At 33.4% G+C, this 23,642-nt stretch overlaps 2 protein-coding genes across 2 annotated transcripts; both read left to right on the forward strand.

Annotated features, from left to right (window-relative positions):
- Positions 1-15: 15 nt before the first annotated feature.
- HELRODRAFT_114723 (hypothetical protein) lies at positions 16-4,207 on the forward strand. The gene is made up of 8 exons (XM_009028240.1): positions 16-95; positions 350-524; positions 859-1,021; positions 1,632-1,724; positions 2,054-2,194; positions 2,504-2,641; positions 3,253-3,372; positions 3,673-4,207. The coding sequence occupies exons 2-8, from the start codon at positions 358-360 to the stop codon at positions 3,865-3,867; spliced, it is 1,017 nt and encodes a 338-aa protein (XP_009026488.1). The 5' UTR covers positions 16-95; positions 350-357; the 3' UTR covers positions 3,868-4,207.
- A 2,366-nt stretch (positions 4,208-6,573) lies between these two features.
- HELRODRAFT_193550 (hypothetical protein) lies at positions 6,574-22,209 on the forward strand (the record flags this gene model as incomplete). The annotated part of the gene is made up of 16 exons (XM_009028241.1): positions 6,574-6,690; positions 6,817-6,895; positions 9,408-9,589; positions 10,073-10,145; positions 12,080-12,162; positions 12,849-12,908; positions 13,278-13,362; positions 14,058-14,178; positions 14,381-14,468; positions 14,764-14,840; positions 15,068-15,171; positions 15,425-15,574; positions 15,961-16,379; positions 19,545-19,709; positions 20,432-21,358; positions 21,502-22,209. 16 exons carry the CDS (start codon positions 6,574-6,576, stop codon positions 22,207-22,209), a joined length of 3,438 nt encoding a protein of 1,145 aa, XP_009026489.1.
- Positions 22,210-23,642: the final 1,433 nt, after the last annotated feature.

Raw genomic sequence — 23,642 nt, forward strand, 5'->3', positions numbered from 1 at the left:
TAATGTGCTGGTGTATGTATTGTATAGAAGATCTTCGTATATTATATTGTTTGTTCTTCTTTAATTTCTGCTGCTGCTGACGAAAAGTTTAAAAGGTTAGGTATTTTTTTCAAGCGACCTTCTGTATGCTTGTTTTAGTAATTTGTTTAGCTTTTTTTAAAATTTAAAACAAATAGTAGCTCAATGGGTCAGTGTCTCTGACTGAAGTCTGACTGACTTAAGAATTTTTAGGAAGTTAAGACATTAAGTTGAAAGTAAAACTAAGACATTATTAAGTGTTAACACTGTTAACAATTGAAATTTGACCACTGATATTCAAATTTTATTAACAACACTATGTCTAAACTAGATACAGGAATGGCCGAAGGTATAGATACTGATTGCATGACTCTGACGAGGTTCCTGTTGGCAGAACAGCGAAAACATCCGTCTGCAACTGGAGATTTGACCCAATTGATCAACGCCATCCTGACAGCCATTAAAGCTATTTCTAGTGCTGTTCGCAGAGCTGGAATCGCTCAATTGTAGTTAAATAAAATTAAATTTAGCAATTATTTTTTAATTATTTTTAATTTAATTAATGTTTTGCTTACATTTTGCAAGTGATAAATATAAATATGCACCATGCAATTAATTATATTATTTTGTTACTCATTAGTGATATTATCATTAGTAATGTTGATATATATTTTTAATTTTTACCACGTTGAATTGAATATTATTGTATTAAATAAATGTATTTACAAACCTCATATTTATACACAACTTAAATTTATACTTTGTAGTGTAGGGTATTAAAGAACTAAGTGTTAGGTTATATGTTAATTGTAAGAATTATTACACCTTTTAATTGGAAAGATACGGCATAACTGGAAATTCAAATGTGCAAGGAGAGGAAGTTAAGAAGTTAGATGTTCTCTCAAATGAACTCTTCATCAACATGTTGAAATCTTCATTCACCACTTGCCTGCTTGTCAGTGAAGAGAATGAAACAGTCATTGAAGTTGAATTGGAAAAACAGGTTGATTCGTTTTACATGTTTCATTTTATTTGATTTTTGTCAAAACGTTGATTCAAAGTTGTGAAAATTAATTCTGTATATGACAAAATTTTTTAATATCCTTTCTTGATTGATTAAAAATTTTTTTTTACAATTCATTATGATGTATTTTTGTTTATTAGATTGTTCTCTTAAGTCTCAAGAAGACTATATTTAACTGAAGTTTTTTTTATTCAAATCATCCATAGCATCTGGTTTTTTCTAAACAATTCATACCATTTTTTTTAATTTGTTACTTTTTCATCTGAGTCAATTAATGTTTGAACTCTATTACTGATTTTTTTGTATTCATGATCATATAAGTAATGCTATTAAGCTCTTGTTGCTACTAATAAAATAATTTCTTGATGATTATGTGGTTTATAAAACACTGCAGCAAAAAATAACACAACAACAATGCAACATTACAACAACAATGCTGTGCTGCAACACAATGCAACAGCCCAATGCAACATGGCAACACATTGCAACATGGCACATTGCAACACAACACATTGCAACAACAACTCAACGACACAACAACAATGCAAAAACACAATGCAATGACACAACAATGCAAAAACACACTCAGGGTAAGTACATGGTGTCATTTGATCCTCTGGATGGTTCATCCAACATCGATTGTTTGGGATCCATTGGAACTATATTCGCAATCTATCGAAGAGTTGGGCTACTTTTTCACTTTATTGCTAGTTCTTTGTTGTGTCTTTTTGGCATGAAATAATAAACATAATAAATAATTGAAAATAAAATAAATGAATGAATAATGATAAATAAATTAATGATAAATTATGTTGACATATCTAATATTATAACCTTGTAGATAATGACAATGATGATAACAATGATAATTGTAATCATGATGAAAATAAGGAGTTGAATGACTTGAAGATAATAATAGTGATGACAATGAAGATGATGATTATTGTGATAACAATGATGACCGTGATAATAAACTGAATGAATATATTAATGTTCCACCACCACCACCAGCCAAATGATGATAGCATAAAGCAGGAAGACATCCTCGTGCCAGGTAGACAGGCAGTGGCAGCTGGTTATGCATTGTATGGTAGTGCCACCATGCTAGTTCTCTCAGTAGGACATGGAGTTAATGGGTTCTTGTTGGATCCTGTTAGTGTTGGGTGGCCGGTTGGTTAGTTGGTTGATGGTTGGCCGGTTGCTTGGCTAGCTGGTAGGTTGGCTGATTGGTTGGTTGACTTGTTAGATGATTAATTGGGCTGGCTGGCTCATTTATTTAGCTGGAGAGTTTCTTCCTCTTTGCCTGCTTGCCTGGCCACTTATTTTGTTGATGTTTGTTTGGTTGTTGTTTATTTAGTTGGTTGCTTATTTGGGCGCTGATACATAAATATATTCATACAGTATATTTTCATTAATTAATTAACTCACCTGCTTCATTCTTTCATGTAAATATTCAAACAGTCAATAGGTGAGTTTTTGTTGACCGATCGCAAGATGAAGATCAAACCTCGAGGCAAAATTTATTCAATCAACGAAGGGTACTCGTCCATGTGGCCACAACAGGTCAAGGACTACATTGACAGTCTCAAGTTCCCAAAGGTAGGAGGAGGATGATGGTGATAAAGAGGTGAATAATTACGATGAGGATGGTGGTACTTTGTGGATACAAAAATTATTTTTATGTTCATTGTTGATATATACATATGTGTGTGTGTGTGCACGCATGTGTGTGTGCGCGCGCGCATGTGTGTGTGTGCGGGTGTTCAAAGATGTGATAATGCATTTAAGTGTTTGCAGGTTCATACATACAGATAAATAAATGAATATTAGTTCATAAATGTATGCATCCTATTTGAAAGTTTGCCTCCATTAATTTTTTATGTAATTATGTGACATTTGGTCATAAACTGTTTTTGCTCTATCTTCAAGTTCCTCTATATATATTTCTTTAATCTGATTATTTCTTAATTTTAAATGAACCATTGGGATATAAATGGTGATAATGCTTATTTTTAATTACAATGATAATAATTTTGATAAGGTTGATTGATCTTAAGAATGTTAATGATGGTCGTGTAAATATGAGTATTAATTACTAGGTGAGTTCATTTTTCACGATGATAATTATCATAATGATGAAAACGTTAATGAAGATGATGATGTTTGTGATGATGTTGGTGATTAAAATGACGATAAATGAATATGAGCAGAGTGGCAAACCGCCATATGGAGCTCGTTACATAGGTTCAATGGTGGCAGATGTACACAGAACGTTGAAGTATGGAGGAATATTTGCATACCCTGCCACTAAGGACTCGCCAAAAGGAAAGGTTTGTTTTTTTTGTTCACTTGCTTGCTTCTTTGGTTTTATGATTTTTTTATCTGTACTTATTTTAGAACGGTTTTTTCATCATTTTGATCTGTAACAATTATGGAAATATATATTTTCTTCCATGTGTTTTTGATTTTCTGCTTTTCGTTTCTTTTTTATTCATATTTTTTTTAAAGATTTATAAAATTCTGTTGAATAATTTTAAAAATCGTTTTTTCATAGTATTAATTTTCTACGTTATATTGCCCCAAGTATGATTCAATCATATTTGAATAAATTGAACTTCCACTTCATGCAGCTTCGTTTGTTGTATGAGTGCATTCCGATGGCTTTCATCATAGAGCAAGCTGGGGGGTTGGCTACAAATGGCGACATCAACATACTCGATATTAAACCTGAACTCATTCACCAGAGGTCGCCCATTTTTCTGGGGTCCAAGGAGGATGTCGAGGATTTGATGAGTTTTTTCAAATCTTCTGGAGATAAAGCTTAAACGTTCATTCTGTTTGATTATATCAATTTGAAAATATCATTGATTCGAAGAATTGTAAGTTGTTTAGTTTAGTTTCATATTCATTTTTTCATTCTACGTTGGGTTTGGGAAATATCATTTCGTTTATGTGCTCAACTGGCAGAACGATGAAACTTTTTTGTTGGTTATTTATTTTTACTTTGTTATCACTTGTTTCAGACAGTGTTCATTGACTGCTGATAAATGATTAATAAATGTCTTCTTGCTTAATTATGTATAGCCGATTTAGATAGGTTCTTGTCTAGTTTCATTTTTTGGTTAATATTGGTAATTAAAATAAATTGAAATTACGTAATAAAAATTTTTAAGTCTTTAATTTAAACGACATTTGGACACATTTTATGGTTTTACTAACATTACAGCACCGCATTTAGTAAAATCTCAACTAAATTGTTCAAAAATCATTACGACTTAGAATTTAAATTCAAAATAAGAAATCAGATCCAACCGTAAACTTTTCTGCTAGTGTATACCTCTACATTGGTAACTAATAGTGTTATCGCTTCCCATCTTCTCAATCCCAATTTTCAAATTTTAGGTAACATGCCTGATTTTTCTCACTTGCGGTTGCGCTTATGTTTGAGAACACTGAACCAAGAAAAGCAGTAAGCGTGAGAAGAAAAGAATAGTATTCGTTTGGATGGACTGGACACGTGTTTCGTCCCTACCGGGGACTCATCGGCAGCCCGAATACCTCTGAAAATAGTTATCGCACAAATCACTTCGTTACCTCGTAGTGTTTTATTATTATTGAAGATTGTTAGTTTTAAGTCGTTAAGCTTTCAATCCGACACTGTCTTGTAAGTACAAATGCAAAAATAGGTTGAGTGAGAAGAAAGCTGGTTCCAAAAAAAAAACAAGAAAACAGTCTTTCAAATTATGATGTTAAGAAAACTTGATAGAAGATGCAAATCGTATCAGGAAAAAGATCTACCGTCGTTTTTCACAATTGGCACTCTGGAAGTTTGGGACTATCAAAAAACTTGTCAAAGTACTTAAGGAACTGGAAAAATGGCGGCAAGAATTGGTACTTATCACAAGGAAATTGGTCAATCCAGGAATTGATAAATGGCAAGGTAATCTTTCTACAGTTCGCGGCATTATTGGGAAGGCATTGGAAATAATGGAAAAAAACATTGATGGATAAAATTGGAACTATCTCAAGTTTTCTAATGTTATGATCTACTAACATCCAGTGCAATTGATTTATCAATGCTAATTGAGATGACATATGGGTGGCGAAAATTGTTAGTTGCCCGTTAGTAATCTTAAGTTTTCTGTTATAGTTTAATTTTTGTTAACAGATTTTTCAATCAATCAATTAATTAGCTTATAAAGCGCTATTTCCGCGATTTTCAACAGCACTCCTCAATAAATTTTGAAAACAGATGGGTCTTGAGATCCGCTTTGAACTTTGCAAGTGATGGAGAACTAGTCAGAGAAGGAAGTAGAGAGTTCCAAAGAAAAGGGCCAAAAAAAGCAAGTGCAGATTTAGCAAAAGAGTGTTTAACACGAGACGAGTTGATAAGAAGTGAGAACAAAAAGAAGATCGTACACCAGGGCGTTTAGGTCCAATTAAAGTATCTGATAAACACTTAGGAAATAATTTAGATTGAGACTTTGTTTATTATTTTAACTCATTTTGATTAGAACTCATTAAATTACACTTTTTATTCAACGGTCTAAGTTAGGTGGGGAGAGTATGTTTGAAACATTTTTTAAATAACTACTCCTCTGGCAAAAAGTCAATGGCGAAAAAGTTTGGCTTTTTAGTTTAATCACGTTTGAAGAAGACGAATAAAAGTAAACATGGCGATGTGGTTTCAATGCGTTTTATGATCCATTAGTTTTTATTTTCTCCGGTTTTCTCATTATTAAATTAAATTATAGATATATAAATTTTTTAGATAATTAATTAATAATTAATTTTTTGACTGTCGTTTGACTTAGTGAGTGACAGTTTTGCTGTATATAAAGTTTAAAATTTAAAAATTAAAACTGATTATTTTTTCCCTATCTAATATCTATTCTCTTCTATGATCCTATTAAAAAAAATAAAGAACTAATAAAATAAATATAAAAAAAAGTATGACAGTTGTTATATTGCTATTTTTTTCAATTTTAAAACTTTGATTTTAAATAAATAAAAAAATAAATATTGGTTAATAAATTATAAGACTCAATTTTTGTGTGGTAAAGTAAAATAAAATAAAAATCTCTTTGATTTTTGATGGTATTAATAAATAAAATAATTTAATTAGTAAATTATATTTATAATATTTTATAATTGTTATTAATTTAAATTATTAAAATTTTTTTTATTTATTATTTATATTTTATTTAAATTTTTAATTAAATTTTATTTTCTATTACTTTTTGTAAACTTTAAAATTTAATTAACTTAAAGTATTTGATAATCAGATAATATTAACTTGATATTTGGTAAACTGAAGTTTCTGATTGGGTTTTGCATAAAAAGAATAGTTACAGACACTGTTGACTTTGTTTCATTTTTAGTTCAGTTATTTTTGTTTAATGTATAATTTTGTTTCAAATTTTCCAGCATCAACTCAAAAAATAGCACTTTGTGAAAGTAAACTATCCCAACAATTATTCTAAAGTCTAAAAAGTAAATTGTAAAAAAGATTGCTACCTATTTGCTGAACCATGTTTAAAAAAAAGTCCAAGGCAACATTTGTGTCATTTGTAGATCAGAGGATTGGGGCTGATAAGCACATCTCTACCCCTGCTGCTGCTACATCACCTTCAAAATCTGTTAATCAAGTAAGTATGCTTGATCTATGGAATCAAACAGGATTCATTAATAATTAAAATATAATAATACTTGTGAAATAATTATACTGTAAATTCTTTCATATTTTGTATGTGTAATTTATTGTAATTTTTCAGACTGGGTCTACTGCAATGAATAAATCATCACTAAATATCACAGAACAAGAGGATGCATGTTCGAAACAGTTCCTACCTGGTTTGTATGACATCAACAAAACAATATTAGAAAAAAAAAAACATAAACAGAACAGTATCACATTAACAGAACAATATCACATCAACAGGTACTTCAACATCTTCAAGAGAAGTTATAGCACTGTTTCTACTTCGTTTGACATGACCAAACCACCGCAGACGGTGTTGCCGGCATTTGTCCTTTATATCATCTAAATCAGAACTTTAGAAGCAGGATTTTGGTAGATTTGATGTCGTTCTTCAGACTAATTCGTTGCATCCATCGGAGCATTTTTATATCGATTCGGTGAAGTTGTTGTTCCAGTTCGGTTGTCATTAGCCATGTTTCTGCACCATATAACAAGACTGGACGTATCACAGATTTATAAAATCTTGATCATCAGCATATATTAAATTCCAAATGTCACCATCAATATAGAGGCAAGGAGATGCCATTTATTCCAGGCTGCACGTATGCGTGCTCGAACGGCAGCTTCAGCTCTTCCAGTACAATCCAGAACATTTCCTAGATATTGAAACGATGTGACTTTCTCTTCCTTAATGGCTTCAAAAACATTGCTATTTCTAATTTGTTGTTGTGGATTGATGCAAGCAGGACAAACAAAATTGGACACTTTAGATAAAGTACCAATTATTTTTGAACAACGTTTGTGACACCACTGGTTACACTGCTGACACTTGATTGAATTGTTTCCTACACCAGCTTTACAAACTGAACAGGGCCATCGTCCAGTAGCTGTGAATTGGCTGGGTTCACCAGTGTTCATTGCTTTGGTTTGCTGATGTTGACTTTGAATCCATAATTGACGAATCTGATGTTCCAATCTTCAAACATCTGTGCTGCATTCTGCTCAGACGTAGCTGTTAAAACGATATCATCAGCATATATTAGATTCCAAATGTCACCAGTGCATATTGGTTTTGTGATTTCTTCCATCATAGTTATAAATAACAGTGGACTGTGAATCGAGCCTTGGTGAACTCCAATGCCGATGTCAAATGCATCTGTGTTTCCAACCGTTGTGCTGACAAGAGTCTTAGTATTTGTATACATTTCCATCACAAGTCGAAAAAGATATTCTGGAATGAGTTGTTGATGTAGACTCCACCTGATAGCTTCACGGGGCACTCGATCAAATGCTTTTTTAAGGTCTACAAAAATGTGTGATAGTTGCTGATGCTTTGCGAGGTACTTCTCTTGCAGTTGCCGAAGGATGTGAATTGCATCAATTGTTGATTTCCCCGCTAGGAAACCAAATTGATAATTTCCGATTGTGATGCACGACGTTAATCTTCTCTCAATGATTTTCTCGACACTTTTCAGGGAGTGTTCTAACAGACGTATACCCCGGTATGATGAACAGTTCAATGGCAAAGTTGTAGTAACGTTTGGATACCTGCAGTACCAGATGCTTTGATAATGTCATTTGTGAGTCCAGAGGGCCCTGCTGCCTTTCCATCCTTCATAGCTTTCAGAGCTTCTGTAAGCTCCTCTTCAGTGATGTCTGGAATCGGACCTTCGATGGGTGGAGCGTCAAAGTTGACATTGGTGTTATTTGTTTCATTTAACAGACGGTTGAAGTATTCTCTCCACTGTAGCTTGATCTTACCCTGTTCAAGAACCATCTCATTTTTGTCGTTTTTGATACATGAGGCACCAGCTATGTCTTTTTTCGTACGCTTTGCTTTGATAATGTCATTTGCCATTTCACTAACAGAACAATATCACACTTACAGATCAATATATAATCATCAAAACAATATCACATTAACAAAACAATATTGTAACAGAACAATATTGTATCAGAACAATAACACAAAATTATGACTTCAATGGTCATTCTTGCAATCTTGACATTGCTTAATTTATTCATTGTAACAACTTTGTTATTTTTATTATACAATTTATTTTATAATAATTTCACAATAAATAACTAATAAATTTATATCTATAAAAAAAACAACATTTATTAAATGAGATTTTATTTTATTTTTAGAAATTATTTTAATTTTATTTTATTTCAAGAAATTATTTTAATTATATTTTATTTCAAGAAATTATTTCAATTTTATAAGATGAACATAAAATGTTGAAGAATATTTAAGAGAAAAAAAAACAGACGAATAATTATTTCATTATTTACTAGCAAATATAATTAATTATATTAATATTACTAATAATAATTAATAATAATAATAATAATGATAAATATTAAGAATAATTATCATTTCTTGTTATCTGATGGTTATTATTTTTATGATTTGCTGTCATTGTTAGTATAAGTATAATCATCATTATCATCATCATCATTGTCATAATAATAATAATAATAATAATAATAATAATATATACCAGTATCATTATGAACATCATCATCATCATTATTTTTCAATTTATTATTATTAATAATGATGATGATGATCATAATAATAATAATAATAATAATAATAATAATAATGATGATGATGATGATAGTAATAATACCAATGATGAAAATGATGATAACGATTAGGGGAGATTGTGGTGCTGGAGGTGAGGAACGTGGCGAGGTACCTTCCATTCAGTGATGGTGGCAGTGGCGTGTTCGGTAGTCTCTACATCACCACCTACAGACTGTCATTTGTCCCCATCGTGTCACTTTATCATCACAACATCAGCAACAACAACAGCAACAACAACATCGATGATGATAAGGTGAAGATGTTGGTGATGCGACTGTTGTAATGATGAGGTGATGATGAGGATGAAAAGGTGATGATGTTGGTGATGCGATTGTTGTGATGATGAGATGATGATATTGGTGATGCGATTGTTGTGGTGATGATAGGATGATGATGAGGGTGATGTGATTGTGTTGTGGTGATAATGATATGTTGATATATACGAGGTGATGTTGTTTGACTACTGTGATGATGAAGATGAATGAAGTTATGATGTTTGACTGTGGTGATAATTATAGTGAAGATTGATATTGGTGATGTGAGGGGAGTAATGAATGATAATGAGGATGTTGATGATAATTTATATCCATTTATTTCCATTATATCATATCATTATGAATACAACAACAACAACAATTGTGGTAATAGTAATTGTTATTGTCGTTGTTGTTGTTGTCGTTGTCGTCGTTGTTTTTGTTGTTGTTAGTGTAATTACACATATGCCATTACATTACAGAGTTTATACAGAGCCCATAAATTCCTAACTTCAGATGACATTCCACTGACAAACATTAATGAAGTTTACCAAGGTTTGTATGTAGTTGTTGTCGTTGCTTTTGTTACTGCTGCTGCCGTTGCTGCCATTATTATTATTATTAATTGTTATTATTATTATTGTTATTATTATTATTATTATTATTATTATTATTATTATACATCTAATAGTAATAATGATATTAATATTATTATCGTTATTATTATTATTTTCATTATCTCTGTTGTTGTTTTGTTGTTGTTGTTGTTCTAGATAGCTAGAACTGTTGTCGTTATTGTTATCATTATTATTATTATTGTTGTGTAACAGTGATTTGATGAATCACGATTGAAATTTTTTCATGTGCAATTTACTCATTGGGACTCTTGTTGTTGTTGTTAACTTATTTTATCTATCGTTTTATTATTTTTATTCATCATACCTTTATTGTTTTCCTTATTATTTTTGTTGTTTTTGATATTTTGTTATTTTTTAATTTTATTTTTTGTTATATATAAATTTTTTCTCTTATCAACTTATTTTCTGTTCTATTGATGGCATTCAATTAGCATTAGATACACTTTGACTCATCATTATCATTGTTTACATATCTTACATCACCGTCATCATTCTCATTTAGATCATATTTTTTATCATCCTCATCATCATCGTATTCATCATTTTGATCGAAATCACCGACTTATCATCCATCATCATCATCATCATCATCGTATTCATCATCCATCACCATCATCATCGTCATTAATTTCACCATTATTTTAATTCATTTCATCCTCATCAAATACAAATTTGTCTCGGGATCTGGAAGAGTTGTCCAATGCCATCAAAAGGTATCCAGTACAACAGTACCGGCAGTACAACAGTACCGTTATACGAAGACAAAGGAGACCCCTTCAATTGCTTATCATATCGCGTTATACACCTGCTAGAACACCCACTATAAATCTTCGAGAAGATCATTGAGAAGAGGCTAAAGTCATGCATCATCAAAATCAGCAACTATCAGTTTGGTTATTTTGGCCGTAAAATCTACCACTGATGCGGTTTACCTCATCCGACAACTGCAAGAAAAATGCCCGTGTTGTTGGGCGGCGTAGAAGCCTGGCCCTTACCAGTGACCCTGACCAGTGATCAGTGACAGCAAAACTCGAAGAACAACTTCATCGTGGCGATACGAAAATGCTGCAATGGATGCAAAGCATTAACCTAAAAGTGACCTCAAATCATCTGAGATTTTATGTCAAGCTGGGTTATGAGCGACGGTTTGGTAATATCAAATTAAGTGAAAACAGGTCCATGATACGTTCTGTTGCAGGTCTCGAAGTACTTGGCAACCGCTGCAGAGTCCGTCTGAAAAAGACCCGGGCACAAACGGAAACGATCCAACAAGATTGAACTCATGGAGCTTCAAAGAGCTTGATGCAACTGATCGCCTGAACTGGCGTCAAAAACTGACGACTGACAAAGAAGCAACGTTATACATCATACATAATCGAGAAGACATTGATTGATTCATCCTCATCTAAATCAACTTCATCATTATCGTCATTATCGCATTATCATCCCCATTAACATCTTTACTCTACGAATTATCATTCATAATTAACGCTGTCGTCTTATTTTTAACTAATTAATATAGTAATAATTTAATATAGTAATATAGTAATAAATTAATGCTGTTGTCCTTTTTTTAATTAATTAATTATTAATTAATTAATTAATATATTAATGGATGATTAATAAATTCTTTTCATATACTCGATTGTAAAGAGTTTCTGCCTCTGTCAGATTTGGATTTTTTAAAGAATAATAAATAAAATTAAAGCACCTTTCACTTTTTAATTATACATAAACAATAATATTAATTATACCATTGGTAAATTAATGATGATGGTGATGAAGTTGTATGTTCCCTTGAATGAATCTTTTTTAATGAGGCCAAAATTTCAATTGATAATCGATCTTCAGTGGGTAAGAACAAGAGGAAGAAACTGCACAGAGGAGGTTCGCTGCCCAGAGGTGGCTGCAAAAAACTTGAAGTCTACTGCAAGGTCAGTTTTATGGGTTTTTGTTCTGTCTGTCTGTCTGTATGTCTGATCTGATGTTTTTTGACTCTATCTGTCTCACTTTTTCTAACTCCTTTTCTTTTTATATCTTTTTTGTTATTTCTTTCTCTCTTTCTCTTTTTTTTTGTCTTTTCATCTTTTACTTGCTGTATTTCTTTTTACTGCCTGCCATTCACGATTTTCTGAAAAGTTTCTGTCATTTTAATAAACGAAAAAACACGAGTGACATGATTAGAAATAACTCTTACATCATCATCATCGTCGTCGTCATCACTTTTGACTTCATCTTCCTGTTATCATAATCATCATCTTTAGTACCATTGTCATTATCATCAGCGTTCAGGGTTACCGCCATTTCCATTGTAACATCAATGTCTTTTTCATCTCGTGTCATCATCATTCATCGACCACCGGCGTCATTTTTCATCATCATACCTTTATCAGTAACATCATTGTTTTCATCACTATCATCGTGACGTCATCTTCATCGTCACCATCATCACTATCATCATCACTGTCATCATCACTATCATCATCATCATCATCATCATCATCTGTAATAACAACTAATCAACAAAAAGACATCATTACACCGTATCGTTATCATCTTCGTTATTTCCCTCGCCTTCTTCATCGTCTATAATACAATATTAACCACTAATTAACAAAAGGACTTCAGCCTACACTTGTTCTCATTCAACAATGTTGAAGACTCTGATGACGTTAAGAAGGTTCAGTTTAGACTTTTGTTGTAATTCTTGCAGTAAAAATAGTAATTGTAGTAACGTGAAGTTTAATCAGAAAACGAAAATGTTGTTCAAAACTTTTTGTAAAATTTGTTTTGGCTGTTATTGTGTTAGCTAATAACATTGGTAGTAGCAGCAGCATCAATAGTAGCAGTAGCAACAGAAGGAGTTGGTGTAGTTTTTGTAGCAGTAATAGTGCAAAAGTAGTAGTAATAGGAATACTTTAAACCATTTTAGTATTAACATAATAATAGTACAGCAATTAAAACTTAAAACACGATAAAGTTTTCATGATAATTAAATTATATTATTTCAAATGACGTCATCTTAAATTAATGACAAACAACCCATCAGCTCTTATACTCCATCATCCAATTCACCAATCCAACACGGCACGAACTCCTCTTTGCCAATGTTTTCAAGGGCACTTGTTCATCTGGTTTGATTGTTTTTTGATTGATTGATTGATTGATTGATTTTGTTATTTTTTTCTATTTGTTCTTTTTAATGATTTATTTCAATTTACTTATTACTGATGGTTCAGACGGCATTGTAGCTTTCATTAATATTATGTTATAACAAACAAAAAATGTTTCTATTCAAAACCTCGACCTACCTGATTATGACTTTAAGTAACTGATGATATAGCTGATGATATATCAATTATAACTTGTGATAGTATCATCGTGATATAGGATGATATAACCACTATATATGATAAAACGGTTTTAACACACATGATTGTAATATATGATAATAGTGATTACATATGGTAATATGATTATGATATACGGGATGATATCATTCCTGTGTATGATGATAATGGTTATGATGTATGATAATAAATCAATGTGATTAATTAAGAGTTTTTAATTCTGATTGATATCCTTCTGATGACTGTCTGCCCATCCCAATAAAGCCAACCTCATTTTTGTTATTTATAATTATTTAATTATAATTATTTATAATGAAATTCGATGTTAAGGTATTTTTAGCGAGAATATTTTCGCCAATAGTAGTAATATTTACCAGCTTGTTTGTCTTGATGTAAGTAGGCATTGATGTCAATCCTCTTAACTTGTTGTAATCGTGAGATAATTTATAAATGTTGAAAAATGTTTTACTAAAATATAGGTTTCCAGTCTCTTTCAAGTGTTTATAATGAGGTTTCTTATTGGCTGACAGAACTTAGCAACTGCAACGCGATTGGTTACAGGGTAACCAATTGTAATTCGGGCTTTAAACTGGCAGAGAAGTAAATATCTTGAAAACAACTTACTTTTTTGTTAACATTTTAATATATTTTCAACGTTGGAATGTTAAATACAAATACAACTTAAATGAACATTTGCATATGTAAATGAGAACTGTCATTCAGTACATGGAGTTTCTTATTTTGTAAGAAACTTCACTCTACAATCATCATTCCTCACACATGCAACTTCACCACAATTTAGCTTACCGGAATGTTTCGTCGTACCTGAGTCTCTGACTGACGAGTTGATACACAAGTACAACCTCAACAGCAGCAATCCCTGCTTCCCTGTTAGTCCTTTATTCATTCATTTCGATTATTCATTCCTTCATTCATTCATTCATTTCGCTTATTCATTCATTCATTCAATTAAGTCATATGTTTGTCTTTCATTTGGTAAATTAAAATTATCTTGACAACGTGTTATCAATGTATCCAGAATTAACCTACGTATCATATCGTATCAACCAATTTTTTTCTGTTAGTGTTACTTTCATATATTGTACACATTCATCCCGCTATTTTTGTACCTTCTAATCTCCAAATGGAAATTTTCAAATGACTCGAAACATTGATGATACAAAGATCTGGTCGTACACACATACCAATGGTGTTTCCCTGCTGAGGATGTCGTACGAATCGAACCCTGGATCTGAAAACATGTTTGTTTCTTCGTTCGTTCGTTTGTTTCTTCGTTTGTTTTTATTTGTTTGTTTGTGTGTTTGTTAAATTTTCATTGGCTGGTATACGTTTTTATTGGTATGAGCATAATTGTATGCATTCAAGTGTAATTGTGTTAATTTGAAGTTCTTGTAATATGCCAATAAATGTTTATACTTGCATGTGGTTTCTATGCCTTTTTAAGCAAACAAATGTGATCTATTTACAGAGTTTTGCAACACATTGTGAAGCAAATATCATCATCTACGACATCATGTGATGCGGTGAAGATGAAAATCGTTGACCTGGGGTCCCCAATGTTGGGCTTGCCCAGTTTGATGGAGCTACAGAAGGCACACTCATCCTTTATGGACCTCTGCATGCCTGGTTGGTTGATTGATGGTTGGCTGGTTGGTTGATTGAATGGCTGACTGGATGAATGATTTGTCAGTTGGGTTAGTACCGTGCATGTAGTTTTATATGTTTCTTAACATTCATTCAATGTTATACTTAGAAATAATTTCAGTGACAGCTCTGACTGATGATAAACACTTTGTAGCAACGTTTGATTAATTTTGTCGTCCAGCCACCACGAAAGATCTGTGGCGAGGTGACGGCAGTTGGTGTGCGTCGGTCGAGTCGTCTCGCTGGATGGCCTGCGTGTCTGCGTTCCTTTACGTCGCCCAGGAGGTTGTTCACTTGATGACTGTCGACAATAGGATCGTCATTCTGAAAGGTTTCCCGTCCTCTCTACTTCCTCTTTCTTTTCTTCCTTGCTCTTCAATTGAAACATTTACACACAGACATTATTATTATTATTATTATTGTCATTAATATTAGTGTTGTTATAATTACCATTGCTTTAAATAAAATTTACCCATGTTCCTTTTTTAATTGATGTGCAAGTAATTAGCTCTGCCGTATTGTAGTTGCTTGTTCAAAAGAAGAAAATGGAGAGTAGCGAATAAGCTAGACATCATGTGAAATATTTCTTCTCTGCATTCCCTTTGTTATAATTGTATGCATATCGATTTGCAAACATTCTTAGCTTGGGGATATATTTGTTATGTTCTGCATAATTATTTATTTTTTCAATTTTCAAATCATCCACATCGTCGCAAGACCACACCGTCGCACATGCTCACATCCTCACACATCCACATCCTCACACATCCACATGTTCACACTTCCACATTTTCACATATTCTCACACATCCACATCCTCACACATCCACATCTTCATACATCCATCCACAGAAGCAGTCGCCACTGACTACAGCCTCCTCATTTCCTGCTTGTGTCAGCTGATGATGAACGAGAGAGTGAGGAAATTGGATGGGTTCGAACGAATGATAGAACGAGAGTGGATGAGTATGGGCCATCCTTTCTGTTATAGATTGGGGTTTTTGTCCGATGCTAATAATAGCAGCAATGTTGGGAGTAGTGGCATAAATTTAGCTGGAGGTAGCTTCGGGTTAGGTGGTGGTAGTGGAGGAGGAGGAGGAAGCAGTAGCAGCGGCAGCTCCAACCACAACACAAAAGTTTGTAATTATTTTTTTGTAATAAATGTGTATGTGTGTAATCCTTTTGTAGTCATTTTTATAAATTGGAATTTATCATCATGTGAAGATATGAGTCAATTAGTGTGCAATTAGCCGATGTTTGTTTCATAGCCTGGTGTTAATCATTTCATAATAATCAATGATGGGATTAATTTTAATTGATGTGATTAATCACATTAGTGCTGATATTGTTGCTGATGTTGTTGCTGTTGTTGTGATGATAAATAATAGTAAAGTTCAGTATGGTGTTAACGATGAAGATGATGGTGATGATGATGATGGAAACTCTTTTATTTTGGCCAAAATGTACATGTAATAAAATAAAATAAAATAATTAGAATGATATAAAGGTTTGTGAAATAATCTACGATGCTCGCCATTGAATCAACATGCAATGAGTACAACGAGAAATTCAAAATCAGTTTAAAAATAATTATGTTGCGATCGAGTTTCTATCGCAATAAATAGCGTACGATGATGTTATTGCCGAGTTAATTAAATCATTGCAAAATTGGTCAGTCCAAATAAAATCAACAAACGATAAATAAAAATATTTAAAAAAGCCTAAAGGTGAAATTTCAAATGTATTAATAATTATTTTCGAATCTTTCTTCTCGTCGATCAAATTACTGTGTAGGTTTTTATATTTAGATCTTTTGTAATCCCTTGAACTAGAGAAGTTGGATTCATGACATATTGTCAGTTCCAGTATTTCAATTGTGTCCCCCCGGAGAAGTGCTATGTCGGGCCGAAACGATTTGAAGAGGGACGTTGTTGGGAGAAATTCGTCGTTCATCGTATCAGCAAAAATTGCAACTTCTGGTTTAGCAAATGATTTGATCTTCTCTAGAATTAAAGATAATATTTTGTTGTGGCGTGTTGTAAATCTTTTTAAAGCCGCTACTGAATCACAATTTGACAGAACGTGCTTGTTTGTCTGAAGCGCGTTACAAAGCGGGCATAAGGCGTTGGAAGACTTGCCCCATCTGGAAAGATTGGCATTTGTCGGAAGTTGTTGTATCAATGCTTTCCTAACGAATCTGAATAAGACCTCCGGAAGATCGGCAGTGAGCCTCGACCATCGGGTAACGTGGATTGGTGGAATGTGTTCTCTAACTGCTTTAATTATTCTTCCCTGGCAGGAAAGTTGCGACACATGATCGAAATCGGCTTCATGTTGACGAATCTTTAACGCATTGAGCGTCGATTTCACACTCTCTGAATCAGGAAGCATGTTGTCGATCTTAATGTAGTTGTTGTACGAATCACTCCACAGACAGTTTACATCTTTGTTGTCGTGAGATCTCAGATAATTTCTGAGTTTAACTCTGAGTGATTCGGCAAAATGTTTTAGCGATCTGATTTCCAGGCCCCCCAATTTGAAGGGGAGGGATAGACATTCAGATATACAACTGCTAATCGGGAGGGAAAGCCAATTTCTTACTGATTCCGCAACCATAGGATCCAGGTTGTTTCCAATCCACGTCAACGGCATGTCATACGTTCGAAGCTCAAAGGCCAACTGAGACGGAATATATCTTCGTAGTATTTGGAGTTTCCATTGGGGCGTTGTGTCCAACTCGTTGACGACTGACAGCATGTTTTTCAGCTTTTTAATCAGTAATTCTTTTGCCTTCGAGTTGTTTCCTTTAAAATCATAAATTTTGCCGAGGTATTCAAAATGACCGTTCATATCGATATGAGGGATTTGTTTGTTATCAATGGTCAGCCTCGGCGAAAATTGTTCATAGCCCCCGTTCTTCTTCCTCATACCAAACGAGCAACACTTATCAATCCTCATATTCATGCCGGTAGCTTTACACCAAGCTTGGTTCAAGTCGATTAATTTTTGAGCACCATCTGTGCTGTTGGCGATGATCGCTGTGTCATCCGCAAATTGAAGCCAAGCATTGGTTTTTAAGTTGGCCGTCGGTCCCCAAATATAACCGCATTGTTGATATTCTGTCTTTTCGATCAACTTCATCAATGGGTTAAAACACATGTTGAAGATTAATGGGGAGACGGGATCACCTTGCAGAACACCACGTCTAACCGGGATAGGAGGAGTAAGGTTGTCGCATCCAGAAACAGATATTGTGTAGTCGGCATATATTGCTTTGATTAAGTTGCTTATTTGGGAAGGGATGTGATGGTAATCTAGGGTTGATGAGATTATGTTGTGGCTGACTTCGCCAAATGCGTTTCGAAGATCCAAAAGAGTGACAATGACAGTTCGTTGATGTCTCTTTGCATCATTGAGCATGTGAGTTAGGAGTTGGGTATGCTCGGTCAAGCCATCAACTTTTGGATAAAAACCTTTTTGTATGTTTTTGTTTATTAATGAATTAGATTCGAGAAATTTATAGATTCGATCGTTGATAGATGTTGAAAGTATTTTGTATAGAGTAGGTTGCAAGGTGATTGGACGAAAATTAGCTGGATCATTTGCGTCACCCTTTTTATGAATAATAATAATAATAATAATAATATCAATAATAATAATAATAATAATAATAATAATAATGGTAATGATACTAATAATGATAATGATACTAATAATTAACATGTGAGGACAGGCTATATAAGCCTTTTGACCAATTCTATAAAATAGTTATCAAATGAGTCTACAATAAGCCTAGAAAGTCATATGCACAAATTCCTAGACATTAACATATCGTTATAAACTTATCAAGCCGAAAAAAATTAAGCAACCTATGTGGAGGTAGTCTATTTTGGTGGTGTTGTTACCAAAAACGATTAGCGTTTTTATTGTTTGTTGTTGTTGTTAATGATGATGACGACGTTGTAAAAATGATGTCGGTAACATTACAATAGTTATAATGTAACGCTGTTCTACAGTGATGAGATAATGAAAATATTGTAATGATTTTTTGGTTCGCAGGTTGTTTTTTATGGCATTTTAATGTTTGAGATGAGGAGAATGTATGTTTATTATGAAAAATCATCGTCGTCATTGATGCTGGCGACAATGAAATCAGTGGTACAGATAATGATATCAACTTTGATAGTTATAATACTCTGTCAATAATGATAATGATAGTATCAGTGGTGATGATAATTGCAACTTCACTAATGATGAAATATTCATTATCCTATCATTGATGATGATGATGATATCCACAGAGTCCCGTGTTCCAAGCTTTCCTTGATTGTGTGTGGCAGATAACACAGCAGCATCGCGACCAGTTCGAATTTTCGACCATCTACCTCACGACATTGCACGACTCGTTGTTCGTTGGCCTCTTCGACGCTTTCGTGTGCAATTCACCGAAACAGAGGAGGAACTACGTGAGCAGGAAGAGCACTGAGGATGAGGTCTGTTGGATACGTCTGGCTGATTGGTTGACTGATTGGTTGGTTGGTTGGTTGGCCGGCTGGCTGGCTAGTAAATCGATTGGTTGGTTGGCTCACTGGTGGTTGGTTGGTTGATAAGTTGATTGGTTGGTTGGTTAACTGGCTGGCTGGTGGTTGGTTAATTGGTTGGCCATTTACGCTTGGTCGGTTGATTGATTGGTTGGTTACGTTTGCTTGGTTAGGCTTGCTTAGTTAGTTGGTTGATAGTATAGTAATTTTTGATTGGTTCATTTCATTTATCGTTCATATAATAATAGTAATAATTAGCGCAGTTAATACTTGAATAATTGTTTATATTAATAATTATTTATTAGTTGATTAATTGTTTATTTCATATTCATATGCTCATTTACGGTGATTCGATTTTTATTCTTTTAGTTTTAATAAAATTTTTATTAAATTTCTAATGTATAATTAGAGAAATTTGTTTCCCAGTATATTATTAATTAAACCATCAAAATTATGAATGATAATAATTATTCATTATTTTATCGAAATAAGGTAAGTATAAAAATAAGACCGCGAACACATTATTTACTGTACAGAGTGACGATCATCACAAGCAGCTTACTCCGAGATCATTTAAATTGAAATCCCCTACACTACGGTTTCATCCAACTCTCTCGCCACCATCACCATCATCCACCACGCCTCAGTCCTCTAGCTGTCCCCGACATCAACTATTCGACGTCTTTGATTGGCAGGTCCAGTACAACGAATATGATATATCCTACTTCAGAAATCCTCTCTACTACAAGCAGTTCATTCGATCAATCAAGAGCTGCAATCTCTTGCTCGATGACGATGCAGACGCGGATTTGGATAACTTAATTGCTGGTTATCCAATTAGCAATCCATTGACGAGGTCGGAAATTAATAGAAGTCACGGCAGGCTGGATGATAATAAGTCTGTCAATAGTTGTAATGGCCCTAACGTCAACAGCCACATCGTTAGTAACATCAACAACGACAACAACAACGACAACAACAAGATAGGATTGCTGCAGATGATCGCTTATAATACTGATTCAATCAATAAAAAAATTCTCCTCGGACACAACTTTGGCAAGAAAGACATTTTTGGTTTTTTTAAGCAACACCTACCAACGGGTATTAACAACGCAACAGCAGCAGCAACGCCGAAATCAAAAGCCAAATTTTTCATTGATTTCAATGGGGACATCCCGAATTCAGACAAACCAACAACGTCATCTTCGTTAATGTCGTCATCGCTGTACGAGAACAAATCAGAAACAACTAATGGAGATAAAATGTCAGACCTGTTGCGCGATAAAACAGCTAAAAGGTCAATCAACGCATCCTGCTATCCGGGAAGTCCTGACGTTAAAAATAACAAATTCATCTCTTATTTCGATATGGATTCTAATGATAGTAACCTGGCATCCTCCCTCACATCGTCCTCATCATCGCCTCTCCTCAGTGCCAACAAACAAACTGATCCTGATACTTTGTACATTAAGCCTTATATATCCTGTTTGCATTTCTGGGATCACTGCTATTTGAGGTGGCTCAGTCCACTCGAGTTACTAGGGGGCGGTCATCTCGTTGAATACTTTACTCAGGTTTCTATGTTTTTTTTCGTATTTAATTATATTTTTAAAAGATAGTAGTGTAATAATTGTTCTTGGGTAAATAAGCCCATCAGCACTTGGGCAAATAAATGAAAAACAAAATAGTGTAATAATAAATATTAATTTCATCCCAGGTTCAATTAATATTGGACATCACCTCTCTGCAGTACGACATAACAAAACTGAAGAACAAAATAAATCTCCTCGATGGCGGCAGTAGGGACCTGCAGGTGCGAGAAAAAAAGTCAACCCCTTTCAGAGTCCCTTCTGGGACATCCATCAACCCCAACAACCACAAAATTATTTACAAAACGAATGATGGCGGTGACGAGGAAGATCGTGTCAGTGAAGATGGTATCTACAAAAACGGATTGCTGACTGATAGCAGACATGAGGTTTTTGATAGGAATGATGGCATAGACCATGAAATCCCCCCTAATTCAATCGATGACGATGACTTTCTTTTTCATCCGAATGAAAGACTTATCACATCCTTTAGAGTGCCAGCCACCTGTCCACCACTAACTACCACGCCAGTGAAGTTAAATCTTTCCCACATACCAGCCCCCGCTAAGAACGAAACACATCGTCCACGGTCAGCGAGTTCTTCTACAAATGATAACCAAATCATCGGATCGCCCACCATCTCAAACGCTCCGCCATATTTTCTACCCCCGCCCGAGTACTTCACCTCTTCTTACCCCTACCCCATCAAACGTCACCTGCTCACGTCATTTGCCACCCCGATATTCTTTCCAACAGAGAACCAAAGATCTTCTTATACGGACTCTGACATGGCAAGTATTGACGAAATGTCTTCCTCCTTGGTTTCATCTTGTTAATTATTTTCTTATTATTTTTATTTTTTTTATTATTATGGTACGTGCATATGTACATACGTATATGTTTCTGTGAGCTGTGCAATTATTGGCGTCTGTTCTATCATTGTATATTTAATTAGCATCGACTATTTTCGTTGCTAACGACACAAGTGAGGGTGCACGTTTGGGGTTTAATAACAAGATGCGGGAAACATCACAACGAATATTTTGGAACTATCATTAATGTTATTCAATTTTTTTTATTCTTGTTTTGTCTTCTTCGTTCAATGTGTTTATTGTTCTGTAATAATTTATAATCGTCTTTTTTCAGTGCATGTAGAATGTCTGTTTGTGCTGTATATTTCATGCTAATGGAGCATTATGTAAGGCATACAAATCATAATCTAAATCGATTTTGTGATCATTTCACTTGTTCAAATAGATGTTATGACACATGTGATTTGTGAAGGTCGTCATTAGACAGCGTGAATGTTTGGCACATCACAACAGACTTCTATGATAGCTGTTCAATGTTCTGTCAACATACTCTGATAATTAAGATAATAATTAATTAATTAGTAGGAATCCGCATTCAGTGTAAGAACTGCTACTTCTCTGTTTATTATTTTGCTGATTTATTTCACTTGACAGCTCTCAATTTTGTTCACATTTAATGGCAAGTAAGCAAGTATTACAAAATATCGTTGTTGGCCTACTTACTGCATGCAATATTTAGTTCAGAGAACACTCCATTGAATTTAATTGATATGATATCAATTATTAATTAACTATTACTTTATCATTTTTTTGCTTACAAATATAGACATTCCCATTTGAAAATTAATTGTATTTAGTCATTGAAAATTATTTTTTATTATACAATTTATCTTGTGTGTTATTTAATTTATATTTCTACAGAAATATTGTCTGCCTGTATAACTTTGTTGAACTATTTTTTAATATAATTTTTGCTTCATTATGTATAATGTATATATTTAATTTTTATTATTGAAATAATTTTATATTTAGATTACATATTTTATCAATTATATAAGACAACAAATATTCTAGATGTACATACACAAGTTTGCAAAAGTTGAAGCTTCCCGAAGCTTATTTTTAAAGTTATTAACAATTGAATAAGTTTTTTTAAACATTTAATAATATTCACACAGAACTGTAATTTTCAAAGCATGCAAAAGTTTGTTTTGTTTTTGCATGTAAAAAATTATTCTTTTTATGTTTTTTTAATAAGAAATAAATCATAATCTGAATTTTTGAATTCATTTGTATGAATTTTTCTGTCAATTTTTAAACATTTAAAATTTTCATTTTTCAACAAATCAAAAACTACATCCTCTCCGAGACCTCTGTTCTTATAAGAAAGCAAAATTTGTGTTTGGGGCCGACACAACATTTTAAATGTTCCAATCAACTTCATGGCTGTATCAGGT

Source organism: Helobdella robusta (assembly GCF_000326865.2).
Source record: "Helobdella robusta unplaced genomic scaffold HELROscaffold_54, whole genome shotgun sequence".
Classification (NCBI taxonomy): Eukaryota; Metazoa; Annelida; class Clitellata; order Rhynchobdellida; family Glossiphoniidae; genus Helobdella; species Helobdella robusta.

What these genes read in the sequence shown, in the direction of transcription:
- HELRODRAFT_114723 (XM_009028240.1), top strand. Translation starts at nt 358, where the DNA reads ATGGCCGAAGGTATAGATACTGATTGCATGACTCTGACGAGGTTCCTG. An exon ending in AAGTTGAATTGGAAAAACAG is followed by an intron (nt 1,022 to 1,631) that starts GTTGATTCGTTT and finishes AAACACACTCAG; the next exon opens with GGTAAGTACATGGTGTCATT. An exon ending in ATGGGTTCTTGTTGGATCCT is followed by an intron (nt 2,195 to 2,503) that starts GTTAGTGTTGGG and finishes ATATTCAAACAG; the next exon opens with TCAATAGGTGAGTTTTTGTT.